The 14,100-nt window shown below is 42.6% G+C and overlaps 1 protein-coding gene across 1 annotated transcript in view; it reads right to left on the reverse strand.

The window, feature by feature from the left end:
* The window catches only part of XPO7 (exportin 7), a 54,065-nt gene that overhangs the window by 14,940 nt on the left and 25,025 nt on the right, over positions 1–14,100 (reverse strand). Inside the window, exons 6-15 of the mRNA XM_053668118.1 lie at positions 12,802–12,906; positions 11,175–11,340; positions 10,384–10,457; positions 8,744–8,863; positions 7,531–7,677; positions 6,580–6,752; positions 3,804–3,997; positions 3,254–3,359; positions 1,674–1,809; positions 1,093–1,166 (exon numbers count right to left, since the gene is read on the reverse strand). Of these exons, the coding sequence (XP_053524093.1) occupies positions 1,093–1,166; positions 1,674–1,809; positions 3,254–3,359; positions 3,804–3,997; positions 6,580–6,752; positions 7,531–7,677; positions 8,744–8,863; positions 10,384–10,457; positions 11,175–11,340; positions 12,802–12,906 (1,295 nt within the window). The remainder of the gene's footprint in view (positions 1–1,092; positions 1,167–1,673; positions 1,810–3,253; positions 3,360–3,803; positions 3,998–6,579; positions 6,753–7,530; positions 7,678–8,743; positions 8,864–10,383; positions 10,458–11,174; positions 11,341–12,801; positions 12,907–14,100) is intronic.

Below are 14,100 nucleotides of genomic sequence, written 5' to 3' on the forward strand. Positions count from 1 at the left end.
GGGTTGGGAGAAGAAAATCATCCATCACGAATCACCACACATCTGCATCACCAATTCACAGACATCACAACCACAAAAAATGGGTATAAAATCTCCGTACTTACATTTGGTTGACTAGAAAAATTATCCTTCAGATAATCTTCACTACTTGGTTCCAAAGCTACACTGGCCCATACCCAGGCCCTTGGAATTCTGGGGCACTCCAGGGCTGATTTCTGCAGCAAGGGTAAGAGATTTCTGCGGCAGTGATAACATGCAGACGTATGCAATTCTGCACCTGCACCATCCACTGTCAGCTGCAGAATTCTAGTAGCCCTTGCTTCTGGATTCTTGGCTGGCAGAGTCCTTTAGACCCCCTTTGCCTTTTTCATCTTAAATTATTAACCAGCTCATGGAAATGAGTGTTTAGGATTGGGATGGTTGGAAGGAGGCAAAATGTCATTTTGCACACAGCCCTGGGTAATTTGGCTCCTAGTGTGTGCTTTGATAAATTGAACTCCTAAAAAAAGGAAAATGTAAACAAAGGGGGCACAACTTAAAAAAACACAACAACAAAAAAGGGCCAATTAGGAGCTTTGTTTTCTTCCAACTTTGAAGACAAGTCAAACAAAAGCACTAGGTTTTGGAGATTCAAAACTCTCAAAGGGTGTGATGCTTCTTGAGAGGAACAAGCCTGTTTTAAAGCGGAGCTCTCCTCTGGGGGCACATGCCTAGTGAAGATCAGCACCAGAAAGCGAGTGCCCACTAGGGGCACGCTGGCAGCAGGGAGACTGAGTGAGAGGCTGAGCACCAATCACTGGGAGGGAGGGCCATTTTCATGAGGGCCCTGACAGGGTTTCACCTGTGACTCTAGAGGCTGTGGGTGAGAGTCCACGTGAACAAAATTAAATCCTTGCCTGTACAAGCCTGGAATGCTCTGGGGCCGGGCCATATCTCTAAGCACAGCTTGTCACACACTCAAATGCACAATTTTCTGACGCAAACGATCAATGCTGGAAAACCAAGGCACTGGCAGCACAATGCCAAGATCACATTTTACAGTTGCAACAGGATTGCAAGGGACTCTTGCTGATGGCAAGCCAAAACACTTACATTTTTCCTATGAAGACGCTTAGGACCATGGTCTCATCATTCAAGCCCAGGACTTCTGAGAGTCGGCGGTACAGCTGGAGGAGATAAAAGAGAAAGTAGTCGGAAACCAGGGATTAGAAAAATCACATTCCAGTAGTGTCTGTGTCCTCATGCAGGAGCAGGATGTGGGAAGAAAGTGGACAACAATGCTGGGGAAGTTTATTGCAGTGATAAGCTAGTTTCTAAGTCTTACTAAATACTGGATAGATGCTGAGCTATCTTACAGTGCCCTTCAACTCTGAATTTACACTGTCACAACCTTCTGCTGTTCTGAACATCAGTTCATGCACTGTGAGACTGAGAACCGACAATTCTGGGGACACCAACAGTTCTGGCTGGCCATTTGTTAAGCATAGGGAGCACCAGAGAAGTGGGTTCACTCTTCGATGAGTCGCCCAACTCCAAAGACTAAGAAGACATTTGGACTACCCTGATTGATACACAAAGCCTGGAGACTGCAGCTGCATTGCTACTAGCCATTTCCCTCAATCAGCAATCCCACAAGTGGAAAGAACCAATGGAGACAACTGAAAGCGAGTTACCTTAGAGGATTTTTGCACCTGGTCCCCAATGTAGATCTTACGAAACTGTTCAAAAAAACTCAGCATGGCCAGTTCTAGCTTCTCGTTGCCCGCCTGAGCCAAGCGAGAATCGGTGAGGTTCATCAGCTGGAGCACCCTAGAGGAAGCAGGGCAACGGTTCTCTCAACAGCAGGACATCCCGGCCACTCTAGAAACAGCCTTCCCTGTCCTCTCCTTCCCAGCCTGTCTGAAAGGCGTTCTCTGCAGGCTGTTCGCACCATGGAGGGAACACATTCTCCTCTCCATTTCTGCCCCCGAGGAACCACAGCCAAGGAATAAACAGGAACGATTACCGAGAAGTTTAAACCTTCTAATCCAGTGAGACTGCAGACTGAGGCAGAACTCATAATCAGCTTAGAAACAGTGAGTGGAAACCCCCTCTAGTACTACAGTAATGGTCTTCTTCCTTGAAATCTCTGTGAGGCCTCTAGTAAACCGATTTATTTTCCGAGTCCCAGTTCCTCATGTATAAACTGAGGGAGACTGAAGGAAGCGGTGATTCTCAACCTTTCTCCTCAGAGCCATGAAGGAAATGGGTACATGTGAAGGGTGATGTGCACAGGTGGTAACACCTCCAGGACCAAAAGCAGATATGCTGCTGTGACTTCATCCCTCTTCCTTGCACCCACGCCCCTGAAAGAGAGCCCACTGGGCTGCCAGTGAGGCATCGTGCTGAATGAATGAGAATAGTATTACCACAAAGTGAGTCATTTGACATTTCGATATCGTGAGAATAGGTACCACGCTATTTGTGACATTTCATGAGTGAGTGAGACTCAGTCATTGTGCTGCAACACTCAGTAAGGAACTGGTATAGAAGGGACTGTGTCACTCAATTTATACTGTGACACACACAGTGTCACTCCAGGCTGCAAACTCAAAGAGGTGTATTACATATCGCCCCTAGTAAATCTTTGCTCAGCTCTTCAAAAAATGCCAGTGTGACGTGCTGTGAAGACTTCTGTCAGGACTAGGGCACCTACGGGCAGATGGACATCTGATAAACAAAATGGGGGTGCAAAGAGACTAAAGGAGATTTTCAGAATATGAATAAGGATCAGGGACTGAAATGCTTGGGACCAATAAATGCTAAGGAATCATGGTAAGACGTGCCATCTCTAAGGAGAGTACCCAAAGGTTTAGAACCCTTCAGGGCAGCACTCCCCAGAAAGGAAAACCAAGGCAGCCCACATCTTATTAATTCTGAGGTCCTGTCCTTCAGCAGAACTGAAGGCTGCTCCCCAGTCTGCTTTTCTTAATTCTGCACCCGTCAACTCCATGCTGAGTTACCACAATGGTTTTTCAGTCAGGATGGTGGACAGAGTTCTCGCTATACTTATAAGAGGTTTAAAGTTGGACCCGTTTCTGTCCTTCATTTTCACGGGCAATCAGCTTTATGAGATTACATTCTGTAAACGGGGAGGAAAGCATTAATGAAAGCATTAACAAATCACGCTCAGTTCCTACGGTCCCAGAATCCAAGCAGAGCATGGGCGGGGGTGAGGCGGCAGTGACATGGGAAGCCAGGTGGGAGCACTTACCGACAGACGAGCTCACCATCCATAGCATCTTGCTCATCGGTGCTGGCAAAAGAGACCCGGCCACCAATCACTGCACCAATGATGTAAACCAGCCACGTCAGCCTTCCTGCGACAGGAAGAAGATTCACTGTTACCTCCAGTGGTAACTTCACGAAGCAATCCCTCACTGTGGGGTTCATTTCTTACTGGGAGCCACCGTTATCTGAAGGACACCGTGGAAAAGCCACAGTCTTACTTCTCTAATGGAGTGTAGCTACTACTCTACTTGGGGGAGGGGGAGGCCAGGGGGAAATCTATCATATAACAAGGCTCCCCTATCAGCCAAGGTCATTATTTTTGGAGTGCAGAACTTCCTTAAAGTTAAACACGACCACTGCAGATAACTCGTTACTCTTCCCTACTCCCCTGTGACACTTAACAAATACATTTTTGTGTGTTCAGAGGTAACTGATGATGGAGGACACCCTTTGAGGGAAGGCAGGAGGCAGGTGGCAGCAAAGTGAAAGGGTACCAACAGCACCTGCTCCCAGGCCTGGCCCCCCATGCTCACCTTCCTGCACAGCAATGTCCATGGGGCTCGCGGTGGCACTCTGCAGCAGCTCCTGATAGGACTGGGCCGACTGGTCGAACAACTGCACCAGGAGTGCGCACGTCTTCTCGTACTCACAGCGCCCAATCGTAGACAGCTGGTCCAACTGCTGCTGGACCAGACCGGTGTCCTCCAGAGGATCCTCCAGTCCGTCTCTACTCCCAAGGGAAGAAAAATGCCTACTGATTTCCCCGGAGCAGCTCTTTCTTCTTCATTTAGCCACTATTTCCACACTACTTTTAACCAAGGAAGGAGTATTAAATTTGAAGGCATATGTCTTCAACTTAGCACCAGTCTCCCTTTGGAATATTTTGCTTATTGGTGTCCAATCTTTCAATCTGAATTTCTAGCTCATAACATCTGTCAGCCTGGACCTGCTCATTCCTATGTTTCTCCCGCCCAGGAACTCTGGTCTCTTAGCCTCTCATTGTTCTTGACCACTGTCAACTTTGGGATGACAAACACCCTGTTTCTGAGTGCGACCACTCTGACCAGATGCGTCTGGGAGTTCAGAGACCTTCAGGTTTTAGGGAGGCAATATGATGCTTCTGCCACGTGATAGGAACCTCCAGTGGGCTTTGTGGTATGTCAAATACAGTATTACTATGCCAAAAATGTGCAAACATTATGAAGATTCACACTAAGTAGAATTTTTAAAAAAGGTTACATAGGGTTTCCAGGGCATGTAAGTTTTGCCATCAAATGATTTTTGGTGCCAAACCTATGAGAAAACTTAAGTTTTCCCATCTTGGATTTCCGAATTACAGATGGGACCCTGTGGATTCATACCAGGCCTTGCCTTATCTACTGGTTTGTAAATTTGAAAATCTTATCATATCACAAGCTCTCTGTCTGATTACATCATAGCACGACAACTCAGCCTTAGCCACAGTCGCAGCAGCACAGCCACAACTGGCAGGTCCCAGCTGTGTGTTACCACAGTCATCTAGTGGGCCAAGTAATTTAATGCCCACAACGACCTCACCCAAGTGCATATGGCTATAACCAGCTCTCTGGGCCCAGAGCCCACAGGCATAACCACTCCCCAACATGGTCTCAATGAAACCAGCCGACTCCTCAGGAACAGAAACTATGTAGCGAATAAAACACCTCCCGATGGGCTTCACAAACACTCGGCTTTTGAAACGATTCAAGTCATAAATAGCTGAGACAATAAACTGTTATGACAATTAAGTGTAGTTGAACCTAAGCAAATTAAGAATCCAACTTGAAATAGCTGATGAAAGAGTATACAGAGTAATCTTAAAAGTTCTCATCACAAGGAAAAAAACACTGTACCTATGTGTGGATGTTAACCACACTTACTGTGATCACCTTGCAACATATACAAATACTGAATCACTATACTGTACATCTGAAACTAACAGAATGCTTATGTCAATTATACTTTGATTTAAAAAAAGGTTAAATGAAATCTTAAGGGTGGGGCCCTAACCCATCAGGACTGGTGTCCTCAAGGAGAAGAAGAAACAACATTGCTATAGCTGTGTGCACACACACAGAGCAGGCCGAGTGAGGACACAGAGAGAGGGTGACCATCTGCAAGCCAAGGAGAGGGGCTTCACCAGAAACCAACCCTGCTGCCACCTGGACCTCAGACTTCTAGCCCCTAAAACTGAGAAAAAAAAAATGTCTGTTTAAAAACAAACAAACAAACAAACGAAGCAAACAAAAAAACCCCACCAAATAAACAAAATAACATACTAACAAGAAAAGTCCCTAAAACAAGGAATAACTTAACTTTGCACAGGTCATTTTTGAAAAGATCTGACATTTCTGGAGTTACAAGTTCCTGGTCCAGTTAACATGGCAGACAGAAACCATGTGATAATGTAATACAATTAGTGATCAGTTGTCTAGAACTCCTATGTCTTCTAGTAAGCTCTGGATGGTGCAATCCCTTTTTATCTATTTTTTTAAAAAAGATTTTATTTATTTATCTTTAGAGGGGAAGGGGGGAAGGAGGGAGGGAGAGAAACATCAATGTATGATTGCCTTTTGTGTGTCCCCTGCTGGGAACTGGCCTACAACCCAGGCATGTGCCCTGACTGGGAATCGAACCTCGATCCTGTGGTTCGCAGGCCCATGCTCAATCCACTGTGCTACACCAGCCAGGGCTTCCTTTTTATCTATTTAATATTTTAGGAGTTTTACATTAAGCACCTATAATTTACATACTATAATTCTTACCATCTATAGTCTATAAACAATTCTTTTTAAAAAGATTTTATTTATTTATTTTTAGAAAGAGGGGAAGGGAAGGAGAAAGAGAGTTAGAGAAATATCAACGTGTGGTTGTCTCTCATGTGGCCCCCACTGGGGACCTGGTCCACAACCCAGGCATGTGCCCTGACTGGGAATCAAACCAGCGACCCTTTGGCTCGCAGCCCACACTCAATCCACTGAGCTACACTAGCCAGGACATTTCTCTCTTGTTTAAAGAAGATCAGTGGCAAGGACAAACATTATACTGATACACTCTGCATTCAAAGACACTGCTACTGATGGCAATGATAGGAGGGTTTGACCAAGATGCTAAAGACTGCTCTTTCAGATTTTGCACTGTTCTGCCAATGTAAGAACGTGACCACTAACAGTATTAGCTCCAATAAGACTCCTACCAAATATATTTTTGCCAACTGGGTGTCTGATCTCTGGCAAATCTGACACCAGGCTGCTGGTGGGGGAATGAAAGGGGCTATCCTAGTGTCCTTACCTCAGTATGATGTGCACAGACTCCAAACGGGATGTGATGTAGGCTTTGGTGACTTCAGGAGTGTAAGTTTCCAGCATGTGGGGCTCTGTGGCTTTCACATATGGCACAGAGGCTGCCAGCCGCTGCCACAAGCTCAGGAGATAGTGCACACTATTTGGGGCAAATTCCCAGTGCTAAGGAAAACCAAAACAGCAGGAGGAATATTTCTTATTTATATACCATACACCAGTCCCATGCCATTCAACACAAAGGACGGAGACTGATGATAAACTTTCATGGGCTTTATTCTGTGTATGGCAGCTAGTCTAATGTGTGTTTTAGTATTCTGGAGATTAGGCATCTAACGAGAAAGCTGCTCAATGCTGGATGAGTAAACCTTACCACAAGGAAAACCCTGCGTCAGTGACTCTCACACATCAGTCTGTATGAGAATCACTTAGAGGACATGGTAGAAACAGAGACGCCAGGGCTCCACCTGGAACCTAGCAAACCAGAAATTACAGCGGCAGGATCTAAGCACCTGTCTTTTTCATCAGGCTCCCCAGATGACTTTGTTGCGAACCATAACATTTGAGAAGCGCAGCCCCACGTTACACGACTAAGACAGGGAGGGCATGGACTCTCCCCACTCTCTGTGTCTAGCTCTCTGTACCAACCCTGCCTTTCTGGAGGTGATTCTGAGGGGATTCTCCAGCCTTGCATCTCAGCGTCATCCTGGCAATTCCCACACCCTCTTTTCCCAACACTCCCTGCACTTCTGTAACACACATGAGTAGGTTACAACAGTAACTACTATGCAGGGTTACCCTACACGTACTTACTTATATTCACTTTCGGGGAAAAAAAAGGAAGAAAGAAAAAATATTTTATAAGATTAAAAACAGTGAGCAAGGAACAGGTTCCTATGTTTCCAATGTTTAGGAAGAAAGAGCCAAGCAGTCAAAGACAAACCTGTAGGCTGGTCACTGTGAAGTTGGCTATCAATCGGATGACCTCAGGGTAGTTTTCCACCTTCACTAATTCTCCCAATTGATAGTTACTCTTCAGTCGGGCCAGTAGTCTGCAAAACTCATGGTAATTGTTTGGGTCTGATAAACTCTGGAAACAGCACAGGAGGAAAACAAAATGCACAGTTTGATTCAGTATACTTCCAAATGACATTTGGCATGAGGGAAGGGGGGAAATCTATTTTAACCTCTGAGATCCAAGTAATCATTCAGAATGACACATTTGTATAGTGCTTCTTAAAAATAATTTTATAAAAAGGATGGTCACATGAATTATCTCATCTGTTCATGATAATTATCTTGTGGCTTATTAGCCTCAATCAAAGGAGGCTGAAATGAAGCCTAGAAGGATCACATTATAGGCCTACCTAAGGTTGTAAAGCTGATAAATGGCAGATAAAGGGCATGATCTAAGAGGTAACCAATCTGTTTGCTTCCCATCAATTACACGAAAGATAATGAAATTTTCACTTTAACATCTGTCAAATTTATCAAGTACAATTAAACTACAGTGGCAAAGTTATGCAAACGTTTTACATATTTATATTATCATGGCTATAATACATTTACCTATTCTTACAGCATGTTTATATATTATACACTTATATCAAACTTCTGATTTGTTTGCATATTATACCAGCATATCTGTTTCCTTAAATATGCTTTCCTTTACTAGCACAGGAAGAGAGACTTTGGTTTGTTCACCGCTCTGTCTCTGGCACAAAGGTATTTCATAAAATGTGTGGAATGAATGACAAATATTTGAATGAGCAATCTCTCCCTTCCCACCTAAAAGCAGCCCTATAGACTTCCATAAATAATGTACATTAAAAAAATGGAAACAAAAACAATGTTAAACTCTTAATTTCTTGGAGAAAAATGACTTTAGTTCATCCATCTTTTTCTGTACGAAGTGAGCTTTCCACAACTCCCGCAGTCCTGACGCTAGGGGGTATAGTCTCCTCTCCTGGGCAATCGTCTCAAGAATTTTCTACGAATATAGATTCACTTAAGTCTTTTGAAGAACAACAGACTGAGCTATTTTCTGGGATTTCCACTAAGTAAGACCTCTAGATGGATATCCTTCTGACTCATAACAGACACATACACACAAAATCATATATATATTCAAATAAAAACAAATCCTCAAGCCTTACCTGTGGATTTTCCAGTATTCGTTTAACACCATCAACAAGATGAGAGAGAAACTTGGCTCTCTCTGCGTTGTTGAACAGGGACCTTCTGACAGAGGCAATCTGTACTAAGCAGGACAAGACCTAAAAACAGGGCACACCCCAAACGTCACTGATTTTAAAAGACTGTACAGCGATTTTCACATCTTTTCCAATCCTGTAACATTCTTCTTTACATTTGCCACTAATTCTGTTCTTTCAACTTCTGCTACAATTATAGTAATATGGGAAGATCAAGGAGGGTAGAGCTTAAAAAAAGAAAAAAAAAGCATTATACCCAATTTGATCATAACAACTACCTAAACTCACACTTTGGAAATTCATTAGGCATTATTCTCTGGCCACCCCAATGGCTGCTTCCTTGACTCTTGTTAAGATATACATTTAAGGCCTGAAAATACCAAGCAATTTGTTGTTTGAATAAAGCTTTAGATTATATGTATATTTTTATTAAGATCTTTGGGCTAAATGAGGCTTTGCTATGTAGTGCTACAATGAAATAACCAAGTCATATCTGTGCCATGGGAAAACAAAACAAAACTAAAACAAAACAGCTTTATGTTGAAAACCTTTTACCCTTTTCCTACTGTGGTAGGTATGTATACTCTCTGCCCCACCAGATCTGTTTTCTAACCCCTGCCCGCTGCTGTTCCCTGGGAGGCTGGCCTCTGTGACTAACGACAACCAAGCTCCCTTGCCCTCTTGCTTCTAGTTGGCTTCAACCATTGGCAAGTAGCAGCAAGGAGATGAGGGCAGGATGCCCCCCACGCCCCCAGCTTTCCAGCTTTCCGCACAGCTCCCTCTGTTGCCCCTTGAAGCTTCCCATAACTGCTCACCCCGGGGGGTACAGTCAATCCTCATTGGATTTCCTTAATTCTGCCTATACCTTTATAAATAGCTTTTTCGTTAATTACCCTTCTTGAGTACATTACCTTTTCCTACAGTGAGTTTGATAAAAACAACACTGAATTCAGGCTTCGATAAAGCCAAGGTCTATGTTAATTTGGAAAAGTACTACAATGAGCAGGGAAGTAGAGCACTGTAGGAACACTACACGAAACACTCACCACCTTACTATGTGATGTGTTCTTTGAATGTTTTTACCCAACAATCTGAAATACCAGACCTATGTCTTTTAGGACTCGAATGAATTTTGTGATTTGAGGAGTTTAATTACTGCTTTAAAGGAGAAATACATCATTCCCAAGAGCTTTCAAATGTTATTTAGGAATAAATATGCAAATTTGCCTTCCCTTTATAGCTTCCATTTATCGCTTACGCCTGAGGGATTTTCAAAACTTTTCTCACTCAGGACACCCTTCAGCTCCACAGTAAGGAGAATTTCCACACTCCAACCTGTGCAATTTGAAATATGGAGATGAGACCAAAAAAACTTGATTTCTGCTGCAATTTGTCATTAGACAGGAATAATGTTAAAAGAGTTAAGACTTTATTGTGGAAACTTAAGCTACAAGCTTCATCTGGGCTAGATAACCAACTCTACTATTTCCATGCTTTAGTTGTGGGATTTTGTACGAAAAAATAAACATGAAATTCACTCATTTTTGCCATTTTCCAGAAATAGGTTTTAGAAACGGACTCACCAGAGGTGAAAATGAAGGAGGGATGGAATGATACAGGTCAAAAAACAGCTGCAGAGTTGAAGAGTCTAAGAATGCTGGAAGAGAGACACAAGAGCACTTCACTAAGGACGTCGGCACACGACTACTGGCACTACGCATCAGGGAGCGTGCGTCTCCGCTTTCTCATGTTACAGAACGTGTCCTTTGAAATTGACGGGCAGCTCTTTTGAGAAACATTTATTCTTCTGATAATCAGAGAACTTAAGATAACCAGGACGGTGTTCATAGCAAGAATTTTTATCCTTAGGAACACACAAACATAAACACATGTTCTTTTGCTTGATTTTGTTTTTAAAGCTAGACATTACCTCAAATGAACATCTATGGGTGGTTAATATAGGATGGTCAAAGTCACATCCGTGAGTAATTAAGAGCTCTTCCAGGCTGGGGGAATCTAGAACAGGGGTGTCAAACTCATTTTCACTGGGGGCCACACCAGCTTCGAGGTTGCCTTCAAAGGGCCAAATGTAAATTTAGGACCGCATAAATCTAACTACTCCTTAACTAGGGGCAAGGAGCTCGGTGCTGCTGCTGGGCAGAAACAAGGTGCCGGGCTGGATTCAGACTGCAGGCCCCCCGTGACTCTAGAAGATCCTCCAAGAACCTCTCCCTTACTTCCTAAAGACAGATGTTGAAACTCTAAATGTTCTTGTACAATAAGCAAGGAATTGCCAGGGGTCCTTTAGATCATCCTGCAGACGCCATGTGAGCTGAGTGAGCAGTAGCCTGTATCAGGTGTGCAAATCCCTTACCTGATCTCCAGCTGGTGGGAATCTGGACTGTGCACAGGTCATCTGAGGACTCATCAGTAGAGGTGCCAATGAAATCAAAGTTTAGGCAGTTATGAGTGAGTTTGAGCAGCTGCATGAGCAAACCATGCTGACTTTCATCATTCAAGTTTAGGTTCTTTCCGGAAGCCTGTAAAAATGACCACACAATGAGCCCCAAAGAATCACTCCTCTCTTTTAAGCCTGCTACCAGACTCACAAGCAGGCTGCTGAGCCAGAAAAGGAGGGCTCTACTTCAATGCAGAAACATGATGTTTCCCTGGCCATAAGATGAGGTGCTTCTCTCACCTTACTGCCCCTATGAAAATCCTAGCTCCTTATTTCATATTACAACATATCTACCATAAAGCATGAAGCTGGTATTTAAAGAAATCTCCCTTCTGACACTTATTCTTTACATGTAGACACAGTGGCCACAGGGATTCCTGAAGCAATACATGTGGTTACTTCATTTGTCTGAAATTCTAGCTATTTCTAGACAGGGTTAAGTTTCAAACCTGGGAGAGAGTTCTAGGAAGTTATATACCCTGTCCTACCTTCTTTCCTCTTTTTAGTACTACCATTACAGGCATCAACAAATATCTTTCAAACAAAACTTAAAACAAAATCACCACTGAACTTTAATTATTCACTCATAGTTAGTTTACCTGCCTATAGCTCAGTACTTGGACCATAGCTACTGGGACTCCGTTCACACCAGTTATGACCTTGGTGACGGCTGGCTAATTGTTTTTGATAGTATCAGCTAGGAGGATGCAATCCTCAGTTTTGTCAAAAGCATTTCCCTTCCAGGGGTACAAGAGCTTTTTTCAGGCAGCCTGCTCAACCTGAGGACTGTCTGGGAATTCTGAGATAAGTAAGTAACCGAGGAAAAAGATGGACAACATTACGCGGAATGAGAGAAAGAGTCCAAACTTGTTTCTAAAACAAAAATTGGGACAACACTAATACTAGAAAATGAGAACAAGAACCAAAGAATGCCGAATTCCCCAAATGAACAAAGAGCCAGAAGTGAGCAGTAGCCACTAAGAAATGTTAGCTTCAATGTCTGGCTGCTCTGTCCCCATAGAAAGCTAAGTGGCTCTTAGCTTTCTATGGGGACAGAGCAGCCAGACATTGAAGCTAACATTTCTTAGTTCAGCTCTATCAATAAATGAATTGAAACACCATCTTTTCTATTTTAAAACAGGTAATTTCCTTACGTGGTACTATCTACCCCTTCAGGTTATGAAATCTAAATGGATGCTGAAATTTCACAGTGAGTTTTTCCTTACAGATGTTGCTTATTTGCTGCTGCTCGCTCAGCAGGGGACAGGGAGTCAGACTACTTTCGGTGTGTCGGCAATGTCACCTGGGCCTGCTTGCAGAACACTAGAGCTAATGTGCCTTACAGTGTTAGCCAATATCAGTGGTCAGTCTGGCAAGTTTCTTTAGCATCTTGGACATAGGTATTGTGTAAGAGATGATGATGATGATGTTTAAAGAGATGCACACGTGCTCGCAGGGTCCAAGAGGCGATATCTAACAACTATCCACTCATTCTCATCCTTTCAAAATGAATGAGGAAGCCAGACCCAACCTATAATCTTACCTGTTTTAGTAAATTGCAAGAAAGTGTGAAGATATCAAATAATGACGAATCTCGGAAAGAAGAGGCTATTTTTCTGTGCTTTGTTAAAGGATGAGTGGTGTCTGCCTGTGCAGAAAAATAAACCAATGAGAGTTTTAGAATTAACTGCAAAGAAAAAAAATTGTCATGCAGACTTCAAATAAACTAGATTTCCAATAAAAGCAACATAAATATAAAACACATTTTTAACATCTACGTTACTATGAGATCACATAGCGTGAGAGGATGAAAAGAACAAGCTGCTAAGGACAGCTGCAGGATGGCACGTCTCGGGCTCACAGAGGGAAGACAGGAAAAGGAACGGATATCTCCATTGCTAAGTTTTAATTTCCTCTGCACTCAGGTAAAATTTAACAAATTTTGGCAGATATTGCTAATAATTACTATTATGTTATATGGTGGTTTAGTTTCAGAAACAGATAGCAAGGCTTGGGTTTTGGTAAATAGTCCACTGGGCTGAAGTTACTGCAGAATTTCCCAAAGCAGTCATTAACCAACAGCCATGAACTTAAATGACCAATAGCCTGTAATCCCTTTCCTCCTTCTCCAACCTATTTCTTTCTACATAGAGTCCAACCACAAAAGTAAACAATTCAATGGCTATACTAGTCACTTATTCTGTTCTTATCTTTTCACCACATTTTAAAGGTTTCTGTGGTTAAGGACTCAATCTTTCACTTTTTTAGATGTCCTCCATTCCTGACGCATAGTAGGTACTCAACAGTGGAATAAAAAAACTTCAAGGTTGTCAAGGGTATTTTAGCCTAATTGAAAGCTTAAATCTCTTCTATATACTGACCAATTCATCCAAGAGGGAGCTCATTTTGTTTCTGGCACATTAAAGAATAATGAGGCAAGATTTCTGACAGACAACCAATTATGGGCCCTCCTAGATTTTATTTCTGAATTCAAATTGGAATGGTAACTGAAATACATTTTTGATTGGAATCTGATAGACCTCTAAAAAACCCAACAGAAAATTAAGTTATGTAAAGGTTCAAAATATTCCTTAATTCCAGCTTCAGTTGTCACTGTGTTATCATAAATGTCCTAGGTAAGTAAGTCACTGCTAGATCATACGTCATGTACCACATATTATCTACTACGCTAACCATAATACCAAGAATAATTACTTTAAATGTTACAGGTCTACTGTTTTCTTAAAAAGTAAAATTTTGAAGTTTTTAAAAATACCAACACTGTACTTAGTCAATGCATGCTCTCTGACTACAAAGGTAACATTGGTTAAATAAGAAGTTA

This window comes from Artibeus jamaicensis, unplaced genomic scaffold (assembly GCF_021234435.1).
Source record: "Artibeus jamaicensis isolate MK-2021 breed Jamaican fruit bat unplaced genomic scaffold, CSHL_Jam_final contig_477, whole genome shotgun sequence".
In the NCBI taxonomy this organism is placed as follows: domain Eukaryota; kingdom Metazoa; phylum Chordata; class Mammalia; order Chiroptera; family Phyllostomidae; genus Artibeus; species Artibeus jamaicensis.